This window comes from Saccostrea cucullata, unplaced genomic scaffold (genome assembly GCF_032062105.1).
Source record: "Saccostrea cucullata isolate Sc308-1 unplaced genomic scaffold, CSIRO_AGI_Scuc_v1 ctg238, whole genome shotgun sequence".
Lineage (NCBI taxonomy): Eukaryota > Metazoa > Mollusca > Bivalvia > Ostreida > Ostreidae > Saccostrea > Saccostrea cuccullata.
Window position 1 is genome coordinate 230001 of NW_026931063.1, and position 18819 is coordinate 248819.

General features: G+C 34.8%; 1 protein-coding gene across 1 annotated transcript in view; it reads right to left on the minus strand.

The window, feature by feature from the left end:
- Window positions 1-18819, minus strand: part of LOC134231244 (uncharacterized) — a gene marked incomplete at its 3' end in the record, with an annotated part of 423563 nt that overhangs the window by 221876 nt on the left and 182868 nt on the right. Inside the window, 2 exon segments of the mRNA XM_062713186.1 lie at window positions 634-726; window positions 11160-11327. Of these exon segments, the coding sequence (XP_062569170.1) occupies window positions 634-726; window positions 11160-11327 (261 nt within the window).

An 18819-nucleotide genomic window follows, 5' to 3' on the forward strand; every position in this document is an offset into this window, starting at 1 on the left:
CAATTTGAAAACAAATGCCTGCAAAATTCAAAAAGTAACTACATGTATGTTACAAGTTTGAAGTCTTAATATCAAAAGGTACTCAAGTTATGAATTAAACTCTATTTTGATGTGAAAATTTGACCTTTACCTTATAAACAGATAAAAAATTTTGGTGGCGTGCACTCCGTCCCAAGGTCATCTATCTATGTTCCAAGTATGAAGTCTTCAGGTCAAACTGTATTCAAGTTACGACCTGGTCAAAATTTGGATGGAGAGGAAGAAGAAAATTGACAAAAACAATTTGTCTCCCCTTCAGAAGGAAAGACATAATACATGACTGAAAGGTGGAAAATGAGAAAGAAAGAGAAACTGCTGTATTTTGTTTGCAGCTATCGGAGTTTTGATGTCACCCAAATTTTCTTGCTTCATCATTTTTAAGAACCTTGAGTCTCAAATAATATAACTGGGTCTGGTACGCAGAGAATTAGAATTCTGCCAGACATACGCACCACTTATTACACTTGCATGTAAAAAATACCTGAAGGCACATTAAAAATATTTTGCGATTGTAATTTTTGCGGATTTGTCCTATCTTCAAAATTCCACAAAAATTGGATAACTCCAGAAAATATCCGTTATACGGTACCTTACCTTCATCACAAAGACAGGATGCTTCATGGTTCCGGAAAACACATTTTCCCTGATCGCTACAGTTTTTCAATGTTGTGTTGCATTCTCTAGAATCTGTTGAAAGGTAAAGTAAAATAAAATACAGTAAAGCTTGTTTAGTATGAACGTGGATATAACGAATTCAAAGATATACTAGCGATTTTTTAAAGAATCCCCGACAAAAATCCTTATTAAATCCTAGGAGAATATTTATGTTAAAACATATTCAGATAGAATTTATGGATATAGCATCAAAATGTCTATCCCATAGAGCTATATGGGTACAACCCACTTATCATTTTTAGAATCGATAGAAGAAAGTAGTGCAAAATAAATTACAAGTTCCTTAATTTTCAGACTTGCATAAAAAAAAAAATTGTGCAGATTTAGTAAACTGAGCCTCACACTTGTTAAGGAGTATCTTTCCTACCAAAATAGCTTGGCAAATGTAATTTATCAAGAAGATCAGCCATATCATTTAATGTATTATAACCCTAGTTCCCTTACGTTTACTTTCATTTTCAGAAGTTCCCACAGACAGACGCATTTTGCCGGAAAACAAATCAAACATCGATGCCACCTCGAGATTTAAGGAAGAGTAACATTTTGAAAAATTAATTACAGACAGACGGAGACAGACACCTGGTCTCTGACCAGTAAAGCTTAAAACAAAAAAGACAATAATTTATCTCATTGTTGTCTATTGCATGTCACCGTTCACGGTAGCTCAGTCGGTAGAGCGCTCGCTCCGTGATCGGGAGGTCGTGAGTTCGCATCTCGGCCGCGACTTGACCTAAGTCGATAAAAAATGGGTAGCAACTGTTCCTACGCCATGCGCTCGGCACATTGAAGTGAAAGTTGCGGGTCCTTCGGATGAGACCTTAAAAACCGAGGCCCCGTGTCAGCAGCAGGCGTTGGCACGATAAAGATCTCTCACTGCTCAATGGCCTTGAGTGCCGAGTAAAGGTCAAAATTTGAAGCCCTTCACCGACATACGGTGACGTCTCCATATAAGTGAAAAATTCTCGAAAGGGACGTTAAACAATATCAATCAATCAATCTATTGCATGTCACATTATATTATAATCAGACTAAAACAGTACCTGGAATAGCACTTTTTTAGTATTTCAATACCTATTTTTAGTTACCATGGCAACACTGTTCATTGAAATCAAAATCCCATCAAGAGAGTTATTTATCTTAGTGTAGTCTACTAGTGTGCCAAGTTATACTGAAACCAGATAAAAACTGTGGGAGGAGTAGTATTTTAAAAGCATTTCACAGAAATTTCTATTTTCAGTAACCTCCGCAACATTGCTTATCAAAATCAAAAACTGATAGAAGAATCTTAGTGTGGTCTACTTCTGTGCCAAAAATATATTGAAATCAGGTGAAAACTATGGGAGGTGTAGCACTTTTAAATCATTTCAGAGAAACTTCTAATTTTAGTAACCACGTCAACATCTTTCATCGAAATTAAAAATCGATAATAGAATTATGTATCTTGGTGTAGGGTTGGATACCGTTAAGGATGAAACGGTATGATACCATACCGGTATTTTTTAAACGATACGGTATTTTTAACGGTACGGTACTATACCTTGATGAATGAGAATCCGGGTTCATTTTAATAACAAATGTGCTTTCAATTATCACTGCTTATAACCAACTTTCAATATTATAGTCAAAAATGTGTTAAATATATTCTATTTCTATAATTCAACCTTTTATTAAATTATCAACAAAAAAAATTATCTGAATCTCTATAAAATAAAAAATTAGATTACAAACATCAACGTCTAATTCTCTGCTAAATGACAGCTGATCGCTTCATTCGGTCGCCATTTTGCTTGGTAGCACTAAACGACGAAAAATGAGAAATAGAGATGACATCACAAATTCGCAAAGTTTTGCCTTTTTAATTGACAATTTCTATCAGTTTCTATTAATAAAATTGAAACAAGATTAATGTAAATATTTTTTAAAACGCATTGGTTTCCCTCGAATATCGGCTGTAGAAAGGAAGTATCTTACTTAGTACTGATGTCGTTAATTAGCCTACTCTTCAATGCACGGAGAATTCCATTTTAGCGAGTCTGGAATCTATTTTAAAAAATAAATTTAAATGTATAACAATGTTTTAAGGATTAAGAAATACAGTTATCAGTACCGGTATTAAATGAAATGGTATTTTACCGGTATTTTTGAAGTAACTATTCGGTACGGTACTGGTACCGTGTACCGATATCCAACCCTATCTTGGTGTAGTCTACTTGTTTGCAAAGTTGTATTGAAATCAGACCAAAACTGTAAGAGGAGTAGCATTTTGAAAAAAGTACAGACAGACAGCTGGACAAACAGACGAATATGAAGCCTATAACATAATAAGTCCCGTCCTAAGACGGGCGTAAAAAAACCTATGCACTAATTCATGTATCTTAGTGTAGTCTACTTGTCTGCCAGATTACATTGATATCGGACCAAAGCTGTAAAAGGAGTAGCATTTTAAAAGAATTTCACAAAAATTTCTATTTTTAGTAACAATGGCAACATCGTTCATTGAAATCAAAAACCAATGCACTAAAGTATGTATCTTAGTGTAATCTACTTGTGTGTCAAATTAAACTGAAATCAGATCAAAATTGTAGGAGAAGTAGCATTTTGCAACAAGAGGCCCATGGGCCACATTGCTCACCTGAGTAGCTTTGACCATGCTGTTCTTTACCAGATTTCCCCCTTATAATATCTATCATAACTCCACCCTAACCCACGGGTCAAAATTTGGCTAATTTAAAATCTACTCTACCCCAGGATGCTTTCTCACAAGTTTCAGCTTTTCTGGCCTCGTAGTTCCCGAGAAGAAGATTTTCAAAGATTTTTCCTATACAGTTTGGTGTAAAATTTGGATTCCAAATTGTGTATTTATTTTAATTCTTCATTTTATTTACATCGCCAGTCACAATTAATCAATCTATGATGCTATTTAATTTCCATTTACAACTTTTGAGCAATCAATTCATTCTCTGTACATGCTGTACGCACGAAATCCTCGTGCATCACCTGTCAATCAAAATCGCGTGACGCTACATGTAGGTGGCCTTGAAAGTTTGTTTATGCAGAAAGAAGTTTTCTTGTGATTTGAAACATTCATATGGTCAGTTAAGAGTTCACACCTGTTTAAAAAATATATTGTATCACAGCTGGAAGGCCGGGGCCATGACTGTTAATCACACCTTTCAAATTCTTTAGCTCTGACCACATCAAGTGTATAACACACTTAACTGATATCCAACGAAACTCATCTTCCAGGTTTCACCACAACACTGATTATAAATTTAATTCGTAAATTATCGCATTTCAAAAACATATTAATAAGCATGTATCCCGTAGATTATCATTTTTCTTTTTAAAAAAAATGTGCAATAATATTGCATAAATTTGCAGACTTCCGATGAGTTTTAACTAGCTAATTAGTATCGCCTTCTAGAGAGGAGGGAGGGGGGTAACAAACATAATATGGCTTGAAAGAGGATTGAGATTGTACCTTACTTTCATTTTATTTTGTAAATTATCCTTTTTCAGACACAAATAAGCATGTATCCTGTAGATTATGATTTTTTTATTTACAACAACGTACCATTTTGCAGACATTTAAAGAACTTTTGACCAGCTTATTCGTATTGCTTTCTAGAAAGGGGATGAGGGGATTTAACATCTTTATTTTAGGGCCAACTATTTTTTTCTTTTTCATAATATGTGACTCAGAATGTGGTAATATTTCTACTGAAGTTAGCACATTTTATTTGCTAGAAATTCGGCTGGCGATTTTTGTATGCAACGTGTAAGTTGATCACTATTTTATAATTCAGATTATCATCTCTGCCTGTTCAGTAGAAATATTCATGTTTACCGCATATGCTATTTATGTTCATAAATAGTTTTATGCCCATTTCTTGTGTATTGAAAGTGGGACAAGCGTGTTCTTGTCTTTGGAACAGCCTCAGTATCAGATTGAGTACAAAAAGTGTCGGCGCCAAATTTGTATGGAAATACAATTTTAATTTTGAACAACCCTCCCACCTCTCCCTTATAGTTAAAAAAACTTATAGTGTTCTCAATTGATGTGAGTAATTTAACAATAATTTTCCATATTTCTGTTTTCAGTAGGTAAGGCATTTTTACCTTACCCCACCTTTGATGTAAATATTGTATACAGTAATGTTTTGATCTATTTGGAATTTGCATGTAGTGATATTGGTATCACTGGAAGGTTTATTAATGTAAATCTATCAAACTACTTTTTCATTTTTGTAATAGTTTTACAAAATTGTCATTTAATGATAAATGACCTTTTTCAACTTCAAACGGTGTTGTGTTGTTATCAGATAAGGTAATATTACATCAAACAGAGCAACCTTTAGTGCGAGTATCAGGAAGATGGGCATAAATAATATTTTTCTCCTTATTTTATATTATTACAGATTTTCAGTGTCTAACTGCTGTGATGACTCGCCGAGTAATTATCAGAGTGTCCACTTTATAACCACCAGTTGTGCACCCCAACCCACAGGAACCACTGATCCTGGGGCTACATATTTCAAAATTTTAACATATGTTTTAAATTCTATTTCATCATAAATGGTTGATTAATACCAGAGAGTAGATTTCAAAGAATAACTTTATTTTCAGATAATGTTAACCCCCCCCCCCCCCCCCCCGTAGTACCCCTAACCCAACGGCCGTAAAATGGACCATTTTGAAAGAGGAACCTTTCTTAATCATAAATATGTACCCAGATCATTAACATCTTACCCAGGAGCAAAGGAAAAGAATTTCCAAAGAAATAATGCATTTTCACAATATAATCATTAGAGCCCCGCCCTAACACCAGAACCCTGAACAAGGGGCCATGACATTCACAAATTGGGAAGAAGCATCCTTCCTCATCATAACTGTGTACTGTAAGGACCTGTCAGATGTCTATAACTTAACTTGTTGTACTGTGTAATAGTTATTGGGTGGGTGGACTTTACTTGTAATGATATTCCACGTGTGTCAAAACGTTGTGACAACATTGGCCGAGAATGTTAGATTTTGTATTTATTTTTACATGCCATGAATTAATTACCTTTCATCTTAAATCTGCACGTATTTCTTGAGTTAACTGACATTATCTTAGCAGTTCTACATGTCTGGATTAGCTGTAATAGTTTGAATTATCCGCTGCCATGCCACTTGTTTACATTCTGCCCGCCATCTTTATATCGGTGCATGCTATGTATATCGTTTCGTATTTTACCTAACTTATTATCCGTGCTATATTACGGGCATACTTGTTATTTATTATGTTAATTATTATTGTGGGTTCTACTATTCATTTTAGCCATTATTATTCCTGATTACATATGTCTACAACTTGCATTATGTTTTTATCCATCCGCCATATCGTCTGCATACTCAGCAAAGTTATTTATGTGAAATTTACAGGTTTCTGACATAAACTGTTTACTTACTCACTATAGACACATCTCTTGTTATCCATATTTATTGATTATGTTGTCTTTTCACATGTTAGTTCCAGGGTTTGTTTATAATCCAAGTTGTACGACAATTTTGTCCGACAGTACGACACGATTTTCATTTTGTACGATGTTGTACATTGTCGTGATTGGTGGAACGTCGTTGACAGCATTTTTATTGGTTGAATCTAGTCATGTGACCCTTTTCCGAAGGTTATATATAGGGGCCGATTTCATTATGTAAACAGATAATTTGCCGAGTTGTCAGGCGCGTACATTTCAAAGAGACAATTCCAAGATCCGCCCATATTTTCATCGTAGCTTTATACAGTATTACAATTGTGATTTCAGGTGAGAAAATGATCGACAATTATCTCCCAACACACTGGACACCTATTTAATTGAAATTAACTGTGGGAATCATCCTAGTTTAGCCATTATACACCCCCCCCTCTTTTTATAATAGTAGCCTGTACGGTAGACGCCACCAAAATTTATTATTGTACCTTTTTGAAATGAGTGCTGATTTATGAATAATAAATATTGTTGAGACCAAGACGAATCTTATTTTTTCCCTATAACCAGAGGAACAAGGATTTTAGTACATGAGTACTACCAGTATTTATTTTGTAGTATCCCCGACTTAAGCTTGGCCATTCCCAGGGAGCTTACAGTACTAAGTACATTGGTTTAATACCCAGAAGCAGAGGAGAAGATTTTAAAGAATTTATGCATTTTCACTATACTGTATAGGGGATTAATTTCACGGGTTGTAATTTTCACGTTTTTCTCTCATCTGACACGATCACGGTTTCTTGAATTCGCGGAATTTGGTACGTAATAAAAGTTACTTCCCTTGTCTGCATTTAATCCATACCATAGCTACATGTGAACGACATTAATCAGCGTTATGTCTTTATTTCACGAACAACAGAGTAAGTTTTTATAAAATAGGTAGATTTCATAAATACATGTAATAAATTAACACAAGTACGTTAAATGACTTTCCTATATGCTATTATGATGAGTGCATGTGCACCCGAGATCTTCCATACAACGCGGCGAAAAACCACTGGACGGAAATAAAACTTTTTATGTAGTTCTACGAAATAATATTCTTCCACACTTAGTTCGTCAGTAAGTTCGATATTTGAATGATTTTTTAAAACAAAAATGTCGATAAAAACTACATGAACTAATATGCATGAGAATGCAGGTAACAAATACACGTGGTAACATTAGTTACGCACGGGTAATCAAAACCCATGACCTACGTGTTTTGATTGAGGAAACATGCAGCGTTGGCTATTAAAACAGCTTTTGAACAAACACTAATTATAATCTGCCGATTTGAATTAAAGTAAAGCGTGATAATTAAAATTAATTGAATGACAGTTCTACTCGCAATTACTGAAATGACCATGGACTACACGTACGCCTATATAAATCTATCGTGATGTATTCTCAAATTTCCAAATAAAACATAGATTATTGAAAATTTACTCACTGTTTCTTGAATTCACGGATTTGTTAACACCGTGAATATAGCGAATATTAACACCGCGAGTTATTTTCCCCCTATACAGTATAAACAATAGAACCCTGCCCTAAAACAAGAACCCCTGACCTAGGGGCCTTAAAATTCACAATTTTGGGAGAGGCATTCTCACTCATTATAACTATGTACTAGTTTAATACCCAGAAGCAGAGAAGATGATTTTCAAAGAAATAATGCATTTTCACTACATCATCAATAGATTCCCACCCTAACACCAGAACCCCTGAACCAGGGGTCATGAAATTAACAATTTTGGAAGAGGCAGTCTTGTTCAACATAACTATATACTTGGTTATTTAATGCCCAGGAGCAGAGACAAAAATTTTCAAAGAAATAATGTATTTTCCCTATATAATCTATTTAGCCCCGCCCTAGCACTAGAACCACTGACCATGGGGCCTTGAATTTCACAATTTTGGTAGAGGACTCAATGTTTATTACAATCATGCCAACAGTTTGTCTACTTGATGTCCAGGAGATTTTTAAAGATTGCATTAATTTTAGTGGTTTTGGTCCCATCCCTCAGGCCTTAGGGGGGCAGGGACCATGAAATTCACAATTTTTATTCCCATCCACACGCAAATGCTTTTTGCCAAAGTTGGTTGAAATTGGTTGAGTGGTTGCAGAGAGGAAGCTGAAAATGTTCAAATGTTAACGCATGGCGCACGACGGACGACACACGACGATGGACGAAAACGGATAGCAATAGGTCAACTGAGTTTACTCAGGTGACCTAAAAAGTGCCGAAATTCCTGGAAAAATTAAGAAATTAGAATTTCGTGGTAATATACACATCCACACACTGTGTACTAAATAATTGCAAAGTTTTACAAAATTTTGTGCAGCGGTTTATGAGGAGTTGCGCTGACAAACTGTTCATCTCTATATTCAAGATATGGCCAAAATTCTAAGAGGAAAAGTGCGGAAACTCCTGGAAAAAATAAAGGAATCGGGATTTCCTGGTGATATGCACATCTACACATTGTGTTCTAAATATCTGCAAAGTTTGACCAAATTCTGTGCAGCAGTTTTATGAGGAGCTGTGCTGACAAACTGATCATCTCTATATTCAAGATATGGCTAAAAATCTAAGTTGAAAAGTGCCGAAATTCCTGGATAAAATAAAGGAATCGGAATTTCTTGGTAATATGCACATCTACACATTGTGTCCTAAATATCTGCAAAGTTTGACCAAATTCTGTGCAGCGGTTTATGAATAGTTGCGCTGACAAAAAAAAAGGACTGACAGACTGAGGGGTCAAAAACATTATACCTCGAGCAACTTGTTGCTTTGGGTACAATTAAGAATGACGGAAAAGACAAAATGCGCATTAAATATTAAAAACTAATTAATACAAGTTACTTTGTAAGTTTCATGTTAATCAAAGCAGTACTTCCGGTTTTATGAGTCTCTAAAAATGTCTATGGGACTTAATTTCTATGTTAAATTTGAAATCACGCATTTCAAGTTTTCTCTAAAAGTAACCAAGATATTCATGTGAAATTGAAGGTATAGAATGACTGGCCTTGTTCCGACCTCATTGGGTTTTTAAAGTAAAAATCTTGAAAATTAGAGATTTCAAGGGTCCAAACCTGAAAACAGACTTTTCCCTGTAACGTTTTTATTTCTCAACTAATTTTGAAATTGATTTCGGTTTTGTGTTCAGCAGAGTACAATGTAAAAATTATGAGATGTGGGGTCACTTTTTAACCCCTAATAGGAGTTTCAGAGGACTGAAATAATGAAATTTGTATTTGTTAAAGAACACATAAAGTGCTTCTCAAGATATTGCCCTGAAATGAAAGTGTTACAGATGGACAGTAAAACAGATGGACAGAAGGATGAACAGACAGAACCAAATTAGTATCCCCTCTTACAGTGATATTGGGAGACAATAAAAATAAACCCTTGAACACTGAGGCCATCCTTAAAAAATTGTTTGGAATTTGGAATTGCTGCCTGGGAGTTTTCAGACCCAGGAGGGAGATTTTTTTTCTTTAAATTGAAGTTAAATTTAAAAAATGACAAAAAATAAAAACTTAGATGAACAGTGGTGATTTTGAGAACTTTTCCTCTTTCTCTTATTTCATTTCTATAATATTATTTTTATTAATATTATTTTTGTTAATTTCTAAAATAATTTTATACAAAGGGGAATTCAAAGATCAATCTAACAAAAATTAGATGTTAGATCTAGATCTGATCATTTATCTAAAGTCAAATTTCAGCATCAAACTTCGAGTTTTTTAAAATCTTTGTAAAAAAAAATATTTATATACTTTATAAGGATGGGCGATTCTTTTTAGGCCTTCACTGATTTAAAAGAATGTAATGTGGTTCAAATCTACATGTTTAGGACTAGTAGATTTTTTTATTTAGACTTGTCACTTGATGTCAGAGTCACATGATTTTAGCATGTAAACTTGCAGTTTAGAGGTCATCTATAAATTTCAATATTGCAAGGGCATAACCAAGTTAAAAATCTTAGTTTAATTAATAATTTTTTTCAACACTATAAGTAGTTTGTGAAAAGTGCTGCGAACCTATATAGATTCCCTTATTTGATTGCTAAAATTTAATTTAATAAAATTTGTTGGACGGCAGGTTAAATATTTTGCTGGCCAACTTCATTAAATTTAGCTCTAATTCATTTATTTGAAAGATTTCACGAGGTTCGTAGCACTTTTCAAATATCTCAATGCTTCTTGAGTTAATGTGTAAAAACTTGGCAAGATATACTGAGGGTATGCCCTTGCAATAAATCGATTTATTAGGGCCGTTCTATTTCTTTTTCGATGAATTTGAATACAAACACACGACAGTATCACTTATCTGGAGAATATACGGACAGTACATAAACGAAATTGTAATATAGACATTGCATCCAAGTATACGGCCTTTTAAATAAATGCAAATAACATTTTATGTGAGAACAAAAGACATTTTTCATTGTACAAAATTTGACTTGATCAGCCTCTCACTATGTACAAACTGCGTCATTTTTGCGAGATGACGTCACATTGACAAGTGCATTGCAATCGATGCATCGTTTATATATTGTTGTGTGGAATTTAACAAAAGACAAAACTGCATGTAATAGTAAGTTTTATGTAGTCTACAATTATCCAGTACTTTAGCAAATCATATCATTTTGTTGTATTTTGAAGACCTTATATTTTGTGTGACGTCATAGTAAACATTTCCCGTATAAATTAGGCCCCGCCTCCTTACTGTAACCTGAACTGTGCTGCGAAGTTGAAAATGTGAAAGTTTACAGACAGACGGATGGACAAACGGACGCCGGACAAAATGTGATCAGAAAAGCTCAGTTGAGCTTTCAGCTCTGGTGAGCTAAGAAGGAAGCAATAAACCAGAATTTAATAATTGGTAATGCCCCAATAGTTTAGCCAGAAGTAATTTTTGTACATACCAACAGTGGCACAGTCAACAGAGCTATTACTGCCAATCAACAGAGTTCTCTGATCCTGTGGACATTCTGTACAATGTGTTTGTCCTTGAGCAGTTTGATAATGATGAAGAGGACAGTCCTCACAAGGTTCATATCCTGTCAAAGAATACTTCCCAGGCACACAAGGAGCTATAAAAATATAAAAATAAAATATTAACCGCTAAGCGAATATTATTGGCTTTGATATCATTGGGAAGATCAGAATTAATGATCAGATTTTCAAAGCATTCATTTATTTTCATACTAAGTCTCCACCCCCACCCCCAACCTCCGGTACCCCTGACCTAGGGGCCCTGAAATTAACCATTTTGAAAAAGGCACTTTCTTCATCATAAATATATGCCTAGGCCAAAAAATTAATGAATAGTTTCTCAGGCCAAAAAATTCAAAATTCAATGCGGCAGGCAGGCTTTTTTTTTTGAAGAAGGTTTTGCAATTTTTTCAAGCTATTTGTTCAATGAAATGATAACATAATTTTATACTAATTCTTAATTTTTGTTCTTTGAAATTGTAAATTTAGAAGAAATATATTGTTTTCTAATAAAAACGTCTATCTTAGCATTTATGAAAAGGGGAATAATTCAATTTTTTTTCAACTTGAAAAAAATGATAAATTGAGTTATTTCCCTTTTCAATATGTCAATAAAATTGATCAATGCAGCTGTTTTTGACCTGATGCGGCGGTGCCTGAGAAACTATTGATTAATTTTTTTTGGCCTTAGAACATTGGCATCATAACCACCAGGAGCAAAGAAAAACATTTTCGAAGAATTCATGCATTTTCACTGTATAATCAATTAGAGCCCCTCCTTAACACCAGAAATCTTGAACCTGGGGCCCTAAAATTCATAAATTGGGAAGAAGCATCCTTCCTCATCAGGACTCTGTACTTGGTTAATTTATTAAATACCCATGAGCAGAGAAGAAGATTTTCAAAGAAATAGTGCATTTTCCCTGTATAATCTATTTAGACCTGCCCTAAACAAGATCCTCTGACGCTGGGGCTATGAAGTTAACAATATTGAAAAAGGCAAACATAACTAGCTTACTTTGTTAGTTTATTTAATGTTCAGGAGCACAGAAGATTTTTAAAGAAAACAAAAGGCCAATGGGCAACATGGCTCACCTGAGAAAAATTGGCCATGCTATTCTTTATCAGATTTCTCCCCTTTGTAAGAGCAATTGTGACCAAGCCCTATCCACAGGGGTAATGATTTGGATAATTTAGAATCTATACTACCCCAAGATTCACATAAGTTTCAGCTTTTCTGGCCCAATGATTCTTGAGCAGAAGATTTTCAAAGAAATAGTGCATTTTCCCTGTATAATCTATTTAGACCTGCCCTAAACCAGATCCTCTGTCCCTGGGGCTATGAAGTTAACAATAATTGAAAAAAGGCAAACACAACCATGTACTTTTTTAGTTTATTTAATGTTCAGGAGCACAGAAGATTTTTAAAGAAATCCAGAGGCCAATGGGCCACATGGCTCACCTGAGAAAATTTTGCCATGCTGTTCTTTATCAGATTTCCCCCCTTTGTAATAGCAATTGTGACCAAGCCCTATCCATAGGAAAAATGATTTGGATAATTTAGAATCTACACTACCCCAAGATTCACATAAGTTTCAGCTTTTCTGGCCCAATGATTCTTGAGCAGAAGATTTTCAAAGATTTTTCCATATATATTTCAATGTAAAACTTGAATTCCCCATTATGGCCCACCCTTCTTCCAGGTGTGATGATTTGGATAATTTAGAATTAACATTATTCCAGGATGCTTCCACATAAGTTTCAGCTTTTCTGGCCCAGTGGTTCTTGAGAAGAAGATTTTTTAAAGTTTTTCCCTGTATCTTTCTATGTAAAACTTGGATTCCCTATTGTGGTTCTGTCCTACCCCTGGGGGTCATGATTTCTATAATTTAGAATCTACACTACTCCAGGATGCTTCCACATAAGTTTCAGCTTTTCTGGCCCAGTGGTTCTTGAGAAGAAGATTTTTTAAAGTTTTTCCCTGTATCTTTCTATGTAAAACTTGGATTCCCTATTGTGGTTCTGTCCTACCCCTGGGGGTCATGATTTCTATAATTTAGAATCTACACTACTCCAGGATGCTTCCACATAAGTTTCAGCTTTTCTGGCCCAGTGGTTCTTCAGAAGAAGATTTTTAAAGTATTTCTACGTAAAACTTGGATTCCCTATTGTGGTCCCGCCCTACCCCCGGGAGTCATGATTTGTACAATTTAGAATTTATACTTCCCCAGGATGCTTCCACATAAGTTTCAGCTTTTCTGGCCCAGTGGTTCTTGAGAAGAAGATTTTTTAAAAGTTTTTTCCTATTTATATATTTCTATGTAAAACTTTGATTTCCTATTGTGGTCCCGCCCTACCCCTGGGGTCATGATTTGAACAATTTAGAATCTACACTACCCCAGGATGCTTCCACATACTAGTAAGTTTCAGCTTTTCTGGCCCGGTGGTTCTTGAGAAGAAGATTTTTTAATGACCCTACCCTATTTTTGTATTTTCTTGATTATCTCCCCTTGGAAAGGGACTAAGCCCTTGCATTTAACAATCAAAATTTCCCTTCACCCAAGGATACTTTGTGCCAAGTTTGGTTAAAACTGGACCAGTGGTTCTTGAGAAGAAGTTGAAAATGTGAAAAGTTTACAGACGGATGGACAGACAGACAGCTAGACAGACGGACGGACGGACGACGGACAACGGGTGATCAGAAAAGCTTCACTGGAGCTTTCAGCTCAGGTGAGCTAAAATGTATTTTCATTATATAATTAATAGAGCCCCCCCCCCCCCACAACACACACACATACAGAACTCCTGACCCAGGGGCCATTAAATTAACAATTTTAGAAAAGGCATTCTTGCTCCTTATAACTTTGTACTTAGTAAGTTTGTTTAATACCCTGGAACAGAGAAGATTTTCAAAGAATTTATGTATTTTCACTACAGAATCAATGTAGTCCCCCCTCTAACACCAAAACCCCCGAACCTGGGACAATGAAATTCACAATTTTGGAAGAGACATTTTTTTCTCATCTAAACTATGTACTTGGTTTGTTTATTAAATACCCAGGAGCAGAGAATAAGATTTTTCAAAGAATGTATGCATTTTCACTATATTACAGACCCTAAACCGTGCTACTACACCACTTGAACGGTACGGTTCAATATGCTTTGTGAACGGTATGGTTCGTTTTGTGTACGGTATGGTTCGCTTCTTGCACAGAATAGTACGCTTTGTGAACTGTATGGTATGCTTTGTGAATGGAATGGTTCATATTGTGAAGGGTACGGTATGCTTTGTGAACGGAATGGGTTGCTTTGTGCACGATACGGTTCATTTTGTGAACGGTACACTTTGGGGAACGGTATGCAAATGAAGTGGGCTGAGCATATTTGCTTTTGTCCTTGATTGGCTGCTAAAAATTAGTCTATTTTTTATGACTTTTAAAGTACTTTATGCACGTATATAATTATATTTCCATTATTAACAAATGTAATTTATTTATTGTTCATATTAATTTAAGTATCAACGAGTTTCTATACATTAGGAAGTTTAAATGTTTTTATTATGTCATTGTGTTTTTCATAGTCTTGTATGCTATGTCTCGGTTTCAATTTAAAAATAGATTAACACTGCAGCAGTGATGGACGAAAAATGAAATACTGAAAGGAAAAAAACATCGTCCCACCGATCTCTTTGGCATTATGTATATGGATCTGTAGAACATGTAAATATTTCCGTACATATTTTTCACGCATACTGAGGGCTTAAAAATTCATTTTAAAAAGAAAAAACATTAAATGAAATAATTATTCACTTTAAAATAAAGCTGTAACATAATTAAAAGAAAGAACATATATATATTTATCAAAGACAGTATGCCTTATGGGATATCCTACCCAGACACCTATAATATACATTGGCTTACACAAGCCCTATGCTTGTATTTGCAACATTGCTTATGATTTTTTTTTTTCAGAATCAAAAACACATTTAAAGTTTATCTTTTTATTGTATGACAGATTTTGGCCACAGTGGTCAGATGAATGTATTTCAACAAACAACTTGAACTTTGGGGCAGTCAGACAATAGGGCTCACCCTCTACAACAACATTTTATGTGTTGTCCGAAACGGCAAGTTCCCTAAACGGCAAGTAGCATGCTGAGTTGGGGTTCACAATCATGCTACTGACACATCAACATTTAATTAGATATACATCTCTGTACTTTAAATTGTCTATATATATATATATATATATATATATATATATATATATATATATATATATATATATATATATATATATATATATATATATATATATATATACAGACTAAGGGAATACTTTTACGAAGATAACGACGAATCAACAGAAGATAGTGAAAATGAGGAACCAGAGGACCTGGTTAGAAATAAATCCCACTTTATTCCAAAACGAGGAAGAAATCGAACTCTAGATACGGTATGTGAAACCCTAGATAATATAAACCTACCTAATATTAAGAAGAATATTAGATCTAATCTCACAAAAGAAGAGCAAAAAGCTTTAAATGACTTACATAATGACGAAAATATCGTTATCAAAGAAGCCGACAAAGGAGGCGGAGTAGTCATCATGAATAAAACATATTACGAACGTAAGATTTTGAATATGCTACAGGACCCTAACTACTATGGGAGTATTAATGCAAATCACGAGACAAAAACTTTAGCAAAGATAAAACAACTTGTCAGTGGGCCATCCTCGGGAAATATAACTGCTAAGGAGAAAGACTATCTCACAAACTTTGAAACAAAAGAGAGTCAATTTTACGGATTACCAAAAGTACACAAGTCATCAGAAATCAAAAACGCCATACAGGCTCAGAGAGGAGAATATATTTGCTGTCTAAATCCCGAAGATCTCTCTTTTCGGCCAATCGTAGGGGGGCCTAATTGTTCAACTCAAAGACTGAGTCACTTGTTAGACATTTTATTAAAGCCTTATTGTGAAAAGGTTCCTAGTTTTATAAGAGATGATATAGATTTTATCAACCACCTACCAGAACATATTCAACCTAATACGAAACTCGTGTCATTCGACGTCGTGAATTTATACACAAATATACCCGTGGACTTGGGTATAAAAGCGGTTAAATACTGGATTGATAGATACCCAAACTTACTACAGGATCGTTTTGAGCAAGAATTCATCTTAGAAGGATTAAGAATTATACTTCAAAACAATACATTTGCCTTCGGAATAGAGCATTTTATTCAAACCAAAGGAACAGTGATGGGAACAAAAGTGGCTCCCACGTATGCCACCTTAACTTTGGGATACCTCGAGCAAAAACTCCATCAACGAGTTGTCACTCTATGGGGAGAAGAGGACGCTGAAGCTATAACATCAAAATGGAAACGATTTTTAGATGACTGCTTCATTCTGTGGAATGACAACATTGAGAGATTATCAATTTTCCACCAATTATTAAACGACTTAGATTCCAACATTAAATTTACCATGGAAAGCAGCGATATGGAATTGCCTTTCCTTGACGTTCTTGTCATTAAAGAAGATACCAAACTTTCGACGGATATTTTCTACAAATCAACTGACACCCACCAGTATCTACATTTTGGATCCTGTCACCCTCATCACACAAAAACAGCAAATCCATACAATCTGGCTAGACGTTTATGTGCTATCGTTAGTGACGAAAACACCAGAGATATCCGACTGAAAGAACTCAAGTTATACCTTTTAAAACAGGGATATCCTCGAAACCTGATAGATAACGGGATATTGAAAGCCAAAGGATATGAACGGTCAGAATTACTGTCTACAAATACCCAGGAAAATAAAACGGATATAATTCCATTTGTGCATACCCACAATCCAAGGAATCATAATTTGACCTCCGTAGTACACCAACTTAACAACGTTCTGAAAACGGACCGGTCAACACAACAAATATATAGAGATGTAAAATTTATTAACAGCAGAAGACAGCCCAAAAATCTTAGAAGAATTCTGTTTTCGTCCCATTTTAAGAATAGTTACAAAGTGACGAAGTGTGAAGACGCGCGTTGCGGGACGTGTACACATATAATGGAAGGATCAACTTATGACTTTAATGGAAGACAATTCACAGTCAATGCAAACATGTCTTGTGCCACTAAAAATGTAATATATGTTATAACGTGTGCTGGATGCCAAGAATTTTATATCGGGGAAACGAGCAATCAATTGCGTGCCCGGGTGCGTGTCCACCGACAACATATTAACTCTCCGGAATATCGGCAAATCCCTCTGAGTGAACATTTGGATACTTGTGGAAATAAACAATTCACTATATTTCCTTTTTACAAACTTTCAAGTGAAAGTGATATTCAGAGACGTGAGAAAGAAAAACATTTTATACATGTGTTCAAACCTAGACTGAACAATTGAGCATAATCATTGTAAAAATTGTATTTATTATTTTCATTCTACAGTTTTCCAGCAAAGTTTGACTATGACGTCACAATAGACGTTTGTATGTAATGTTCCGCTTATTATGACGTTATGTTGCTATGTTACGTATTATAAAGCTTCTGAAGATTTGAAATGAAAGCGCTTAAGCTAAACTAAAGGTTTTCGTGTTTCTTTTTTAAAAAGATTTACCTATATATATATATATATATATATATATATATATATATATATATATATATATATATATATATATATATATATATATATAGGGAAAATGTTGTAGAGGTCCATGGTATAGGTTAAGTTATAAATCAAAATGAAATCCAAGATAAACAAACAAGTTTACGTTTAATTTTTTACACTAAGCGCTTTCGCCGTTACGGCTCTTCAGAGTGTAACAATGATAATAAAAACAATGCAACTTCGTTGTTATGACGTCGTTATTATGACGTCACAAAGGCAGCGTTATACATTGGCACAGGTAAATGTCAAAAAAGCGCCAAATGTATAGAGTTAAACACATGTACATTGTAATAAAATGGACTATTTCTTTAGAGCTAAAATGTTCAATTTACATTTAATTTAGGCTGAAATAATTTAACAAAATAATCTTCCTTGGCCCTCCGTAATTGTTCATTATCTTCTGTGATTTTATAAAATGGAAATATCAAAAAGTTTCCATTCGCACATGAATCAAAATGTTCACTGTAAGGTGTATTCCTGACGGAGGGGTCTCGTATTTGTTGTTTATGGACTCTTACACGGTCAGCTAGTTTGTTACCGGTCTGTCCAATATAGTTTTCCCCGCGTGAAGTACAAGTCATACAGTATATTAAATTTCTAGTTTTGCATGACATATTCGCATTGACGGTTAACGTTTTACCACATTTAAATGTAAACTTTTCTCCGGTTTTTAAATAAGGGCAGGTTCCACACAGGGGATCCATACATTTGGCTACAGTGCGTTTTTCCTCATCCGATGAGAATCTGGCTCTTGTTAGGAGTTTCTTTAGGTTTGGAGGTTGGCGTCGGCTATAGATGATGCTCTTCGGGTCAATTAATTCCTTCAAATTTTGGGATTGCTGTAAAATAGGAAAAACTGTTTTACGGAGTTATATATATTAAGGTTCCGTGGGTTAT